The 6,292-nt window shown below is 48.8% G+C and overlaps 1 protein-coding gene across 1 annotated transcript in view; it reads right to left on the bottom strand.

Moving 5' to 3' along the window:
- SCNN1A (sodium channel, non voltage gated 1 alpha subunit) overlaps positions 1-500 on the bottom strand; it is a 28,710-nt gene extending 28,210 nt beyond the window's left edge. The window contains exon 1 of the mRNA XM_014957191.1: positions 295-500. Coding sequence (XP_014812677.1) covers positions 295-366 — 72 coding nt within the window. The 5' untranslated portion in view covers positions 367-500. The remainder of the gene's footprint in view (positions 1-294) is intronic.
- Positions 501-6,292: the final 5,792 nt, after the last annotated feature.

The raw sequence follows: 6,292 nt of genomic DNA on the forward strand, positions 1-6,292 counted from the left end.
TCAGCATTAGGGGGTCGCTCTGCCAGACCACAGGTCGGGGAAGCCCTGCCCGGTGCAAAACCTGGCTCTGCATCGCTGTCTCCCCAAAACCCCCCTCCTCCCTGACCCCCATCCTAGGGCACCCCACCAAACCCCCCCTCCTCCCTGACCCCCATCCTAGGGTGTCCCACCAAAGTCCCCAGCTCTTCATCCACACGCTCCCCTCTCTCTCTCCCTCCCGGTCCACAGGTGACAGCGGGGTAGACCTTTCCCTACCGAACAGCCCCCCGCGTCCCTCCCGCTGCCCTCCCACACCTGCGACCCCGGCCCGGCCCCCCCCGCCCGCCCCGTCGGGGCCGCCGGACTGACGGGAGGCGCCGTGCCCATGGCCAGGACCGGGGGCCGGGGCCGGGACCGATGTGCTCTCCCCCGGCGCTGCCGACTCTCCCGCAGCCTCCCCGGCTGAGCTGGGACCGGTTCCTTTCCAGTTGGAGCCAGCACCCCGCCCGGCTCCTGCCCTGCCAGCCTCTCCCCGCCCGCCCCTCCTTCCTCCTCCTCCTCCTCCTCCTGCCCCTTCCCCTTCCCCCCCTCCCCGGGCGTCGCTCCCGGGGAAGAAAAGCCTCTTTTAAACTCTCAAGTATCCCTGGCCGGGCAGAGGCGGTCGAGGGACGGGGGACGAGCCGGGGCGGTGACCTTGGCGGCGTCGGTGGGGGTCAAGGCGCGGCCGGTGGGCGGCAGGTCCCCCCCTTTTTCCCCCCCCAACCCCCGGTCCTGCCGGAGGGCAGCCCTGCCCTGGCCAGGTACGGCTGCGGAACAGCCTGTCCCTCCTTCTTCTCCTTCTCCTCCTCCTCCTCCTCCCACCCCTCCACCCCGTCGGGGACGCGGCGTCCCAGCGAGCTGAGGTGATGCAGAAAGAAATTTGGCAGCCCCTTCACCCCCACCTTCCTCCCCGGTACACCTTCCCGGGGTGAAGGGGGGGAAGGACCGGTGGTGAGGGCTTTTTAGCTGCCTTAATTGCCAAATTCTGTATTTTGAAGGGCAAAGCCGAGGCCGGCGGAGAGTTGGGGGTGAGATTTGCCAGCAGGATGGGGCTGGGGGCAAGGGAGGCTGGTGGCGACGGGGCGATACGCATGAGGTGGCATCGCCTTGGCTGGTTCATTAACTAAAGAAATCGTTTGTAATCCAGAACTACCTGGCCGGGAACGTGTTCCACTGGTCTGTGCCGGGGAAACCGAGGCCTCCCGTTGTTACCCAGAGCCTTGCGGTGGTTTTTCGGACCACAGAAATGAACACCCATACCCAAATGTGACCAGGAGTCTCCAACATCCCCCCGCCGTTATAAGTGGAACTTCTTTCTCAATCATTTTTCCAATTTTCTCCTGGACCAGCTCACTCTCTCTGAGGTTTTAACTTCTCTCTTTCCTCCGTGAATACCTCCTTCAGCTCAGTCCTTGTTGGGAGTCACCTGCCACTGAATTTCGATCCTTGTTGGAGTTAGCAGTGGTTTGGTTAGTGACTCAAAATACACAGCCACTTTTACCTCTTCACGTTGCAAAATACCGTGCTTGAAAACGGTGTGGAGTCCACCTCCGGGGCTGGCACTTGGGTGCCAGGAACAGCCTCGTGACATCTGCTCGTTGGAAACCTACAGCCTCATCTCAGGGCTTTCCCCCAGCTCCGTCCCCCGTTAAAAGGCAAAGGGAAGCAAAAGCACCATTTCTTCTGGTGCTTCTGATCATCTTCTGATGATGTTCTAAACATCATGAGCTCTCAAGCGATTTATTTTGGACTTTCATCAAAAACGAGTTGCAAAAAGTGGCAGGGATACCCTAAAGAGTGCCTGTTACCAAGCAGCTTCCTCAGAGCATTAAAAACTCCTTTCTAGGTGGGACTGATGGTCTGGGCATCTCTGTATCCCCTGTGGGGCAGTGCCACAGGAGAGAGGCAGGGGTCGGACTCTTCTTCCAAGTTACAGACGATAGAACAAGGGGTAATCGTGCATCTCTGTATCCCCTCTGGGGCAGTGCCACAGGAGAGAGGCTGGGGTTGGTCTCTTCTTCCAAGTTACAGACGATAGGACAAGGGGTAATGGCTTCACGTTGCACCAGGGGAAGTTCAGTTTGGATATTAGGAAACATTTCTTTACTGAAAGGGTTGTCAGGCATTGGAATGGACTGCCCAGGGAGGTGGTGGAGTCACCATCCCTGGAGGTATTTAAGAAACGTGTAGACATGGCTCTTCAGGGCATGCTCTAGTGCCCAAGATTATTGGTTTGTGGTGGGGTGCTGTGTGGGTGGGTGATGGTTTTGGTTTGGTTGTTGTTGTTGTGTGTTTAGGTGGTGGGTGGTGGGGTTTTTTGGGGTTTTTGTTTTTGTTTTTGGTTTTTTTTGCGGTTGGACTCGATGATCTCTGAGGTCCCTTCCAACCACTACGATTCTGTGATTCTGTGAGATGGCACTTAGCAGAGGGCCGTAAGCTCTTTTCGCTTGGGCTGTTTGTGTGTTTCATGCACTCAGAGAGGCCTGGAGAACCCCTGAAGATGCACAGGGGCCTTTTGAACCAGCCTTGTCACCCATGCCTTAAACTCTGTGAACGTACACAGAGGTACGAATAATTAAGAAGCATCAGTGCCTACAATTACGGGCATAACCTATGGAGCTGCAATCCGGTCGCTTCATAGAGATCATGTTTATTACTTGTTTGACTTGCGTTATTTTAATTTTCTGAAACTACTGTTACACTAATGGACCATCCTCCAAAACAGCCTCTCTCTTGCCGGAACTGTGCCTCTCTCCTATTGGGATGACAAAAATGATTTTGCCCCTGAAAATGCCCGTTTTATACTCGTTTAAGTTAATGGCATCCACAGACCAACTAGATTCAAATTTGGTGGAGCTGATAGTTAGGCATTCTCTGATTTCCACAGTATTTAAAAGCATTTTAAACTGTCTTCGACGGATCTTTGCAGAACAGCCCTTTTTGCAGAGTTTGAGACAAACGTAACTTACTTTTTTTTTTTTATTTCTTTTGACTTGAGGAATAACTAAAAGCTCAGACACCTGGACTGACTTGCTGTATCCAAATGACAGTTGATTTAGCCATGTTCTAAGCATTTTGTCATGGTTGACAGTTAACATCGCCATGTTGTTTGGGAGAACTTTTGGCCTTTGCCATTTTGGACAAGAATAGCAGACAATTGGGGTGTAGGTGTGTGTATTGTTTGTTTTATTTTTACATGTGTATAAATTATGTACATCATGTATCTATGTATCTCTATATACACATGCACATCTAGATACATACTTGTTTTATTTTTCGGAAGACTTTTACTATACGTTGTTGGGTTTTTTCCCTAAAGAATTAAAAAGCCCTACTCACTAGCTCTTTTCACTGTTTGCAGCTGCTGTGTCAGCCGTGATCTAAGCAATTCCCCTTTCCCTCTTTCTCAGGCTGGTGAGCTGTTGTGGCACACCTCAGAGCACACACATCAGCCCAGAGGTGACTTCCAGACACTTCAGTCACGCCAATATCGCGTTTTGGCTGTGGCTTTGTGAAAGTCCATACCTTCCTGTGGTCCCATAGATGTGCTGTAGACTGATTGCCAACTCACAAAAGAAGGAAAAATTAGTTTTTAACATTCCTACAACTGCAATTACCACTTGGTTCCACAAATACTTTAGAAACAAGGCAAACAACAAATCTCCTGTTGCCTTCTCAGCTGCCACTCTCAATCTTCATTTGCAGAACATCAGGATTTGCTAACTCTTTGGGGTTTTTTGGTATTATTTACGTCTTCCTGGCATTTGTTCAATTTGTTCCAGTGTGTAGATGAACTAGATCACTTGAGTGACCAACTTCTGGCCAAGGTTGTTAATCATAAGTGGTACCATTTTCCTCAGGCTCATTTCAGTATGACAACAGACAGTGACATGGAATTATTAGTATAGTTTGCAAAAGTGACTCCTGTTGATATTTTAGGTGATTAGATACACCTCTATCTTGAACTTCCCTCACTGCATGAGTCTTCTGAGCATTTTCTGGATATTTATTTGATGTATTGATCTATCAAGGTGAGTCACACATGATGGAACTCGTTTTGACACTGATGGTTATTTTCCCCACTCCCATTCAGGCTCTGCAATTACGGAATAAATGGTCTTCTGAAATCCCGAGTCTTCCATTAGGATGAAAGATCTTCCATCAGGTATTAAAAATCCTTTTCAGAGTTTTTGATTCATCGTATTAACTTCACCTCTAACAACATTTTGAATCCAAGGAGCTTTATACTGAAAAGATCCTTTTCCTTCAGATGCTTGTCACTGGGTCCTTCTCTTCTGAAACGGGAAGTGCCCTGTTGTTCTGGGCAGTGCTTCTGCATATTATATCTTCACAAGCTGAATGCATGACTGCTTTTTATTGCTACTGAGCAACCTTTGAGTAAACATGAATCATTTTTTATGGCATCAAATTTGAAATGTTTCCTTACGAGCTATGTCTATTATCTGCCCGGGTAGGAATGTGATAATGATCTGCAATGCACCCAACATTTTAAAATAGAACAAACTTTTTTTTTTCAATGCACTACTACTGTGGTGGGAAAAAAAGAAAAATCTCTCCCCTTCTGGTCTGGATTCCAAGTGTAACAAATTACACCTCTTTTTGAACTACTTGAAAGACCTTTGGTCAGTTTAGTTCTTTTGTATATCTATATATGCAATTGTGTTTTCCTTCTGCTGCAAGGTAGAGGCCAGTGATTATTTCTGGATTAGCTATAGCTGATTATAGTTTTCTGCATTAAAACTAGCAACCCAAACTGTCAAGGAATAGCAGCACAGATAGGGCTGTAGGTTGAACTGAAGTGTTTGGCCAAAGAAACACCAGCCTAGTAGCTGGTAAAGGTGGGTTAGACGTGAGGCTACACTTTGTGCCACTGTTGCTTTTCAGTGGGGAATTGTTTACCCGGGATTCATGGATTCCCTTGAGGCAGAGGTGGTGATCTCCAAAGAGGATTGTTATTAAGACACGACGAGGGATTTGCAAACCAATCTAAAGGGCTGTTGAATGCATTCTCCTCCCTTGCTACTGATATAACCTGCCAGGTAGCAGTGGCATCTGTCCCAAATAACCAGTAGTACTACAGGAGTAGGAGCAGGAGCATGTCTATGTATGCATTCTTACAACTTTGTGTCCTGAGGAGGCTGCTTTTCAATGTATTTATTAATTTTTACATTGTAGGAGCAGAGTGGCTGCAGAGAGCCATTCTGGTGATGCAAAAGGGAGCCCTGGGAGGAAACCGAAGCAGTGTGTGTTATCCCCTTCTTTCAGCATGAAAGGTGGGAGAGGATAGGGTTGAGCTCAGGAAAATAATATAGTAGGACTAAGAAAAATGCTTCTGGAGACTGTGTGGAGGTAACCCAGTCTCTCTTCCTAGGAGAATGAAGGTATAAGTGGACCCCAGATGACCCATATGGATCCTCTTTCATTGCTGTTTGCATGCTGCAATGCAGTACAAAGCCTGGAGGAGAGCCTGGACAGAGCCAGTAGGGCTCTGTGGAAGCCCACCTGTGGAAATGCCCAGGTGAAAACTCCTGCCAACCAGTGTAGCTAAGGTAAGTCTAATTGCCCATCTGGAAGCTGGATGTGCAGTCCAGGCTGAAGCAGCAGAGAGCAAAGCTACATGGCTGGATGTCAAACCCAGTGGTTTCTCTGGATGCTTTGTCCTGAGGAGCAAGTAATAACTGGGGAGAACAAAATGGAGCCTCCTTGAGTGTCGTCCCCCGTATCTCCCCCCCTGCCCCACTCCATTCTCCCCGACTGAAATCTTTAATTTCCTCATTCCAGCCCTAACAATATAACTATTATCACAGCCACCTGACTCCCCAGGCCTGTGTCCCCACCCCTTTCATGATCTCTCCTGCCCGTTCCTGGAAATTTGAGGCAGATGCAGCCACCCCAGACCAGTTTTTCTTCTGACACCTGCTGCTCTGCCGATGAGAGAGATCACAGGGTTGGGCCTGGTCACCCAGCACAGCACAGCAGGCAACTAAAGGTTTACTGGAGCTGACGTTAGGACAACGTAGTCTGTGTTTAGCTGTGGTTTTGACACTGCCTTCAGGTACCCCTTCAGTTTCACTGGTTTCATGTTGCTTTTGCTTTTTGGCTCTGTTCTGGTGATGATGATCTCTCCTCCTTTGGAATATAAACCAGAAGTTATGCCCTCAAAGAGGGAATCCACGCGGAATTAAGACCTTAAGAAGAGAAGTAATCTATAAAATCCCATTTATTTTATGGGTAAGGCCAGATTTCATACCCA

This window comes from Calidris pugnax, unplaced genomic scaffold, assembly GCF_001431845.1.
Source record: "Calidris pugnax isolate Ruff unplaced genomic scaffold, ASM143184v1 scaffold225, whole genome shotgun sequence".
NCBI lineage: Eukaryota > Metazoa > Chordata > Aves > Charadriiformes > Scolopacidae > Calidris > Calidris pugnax.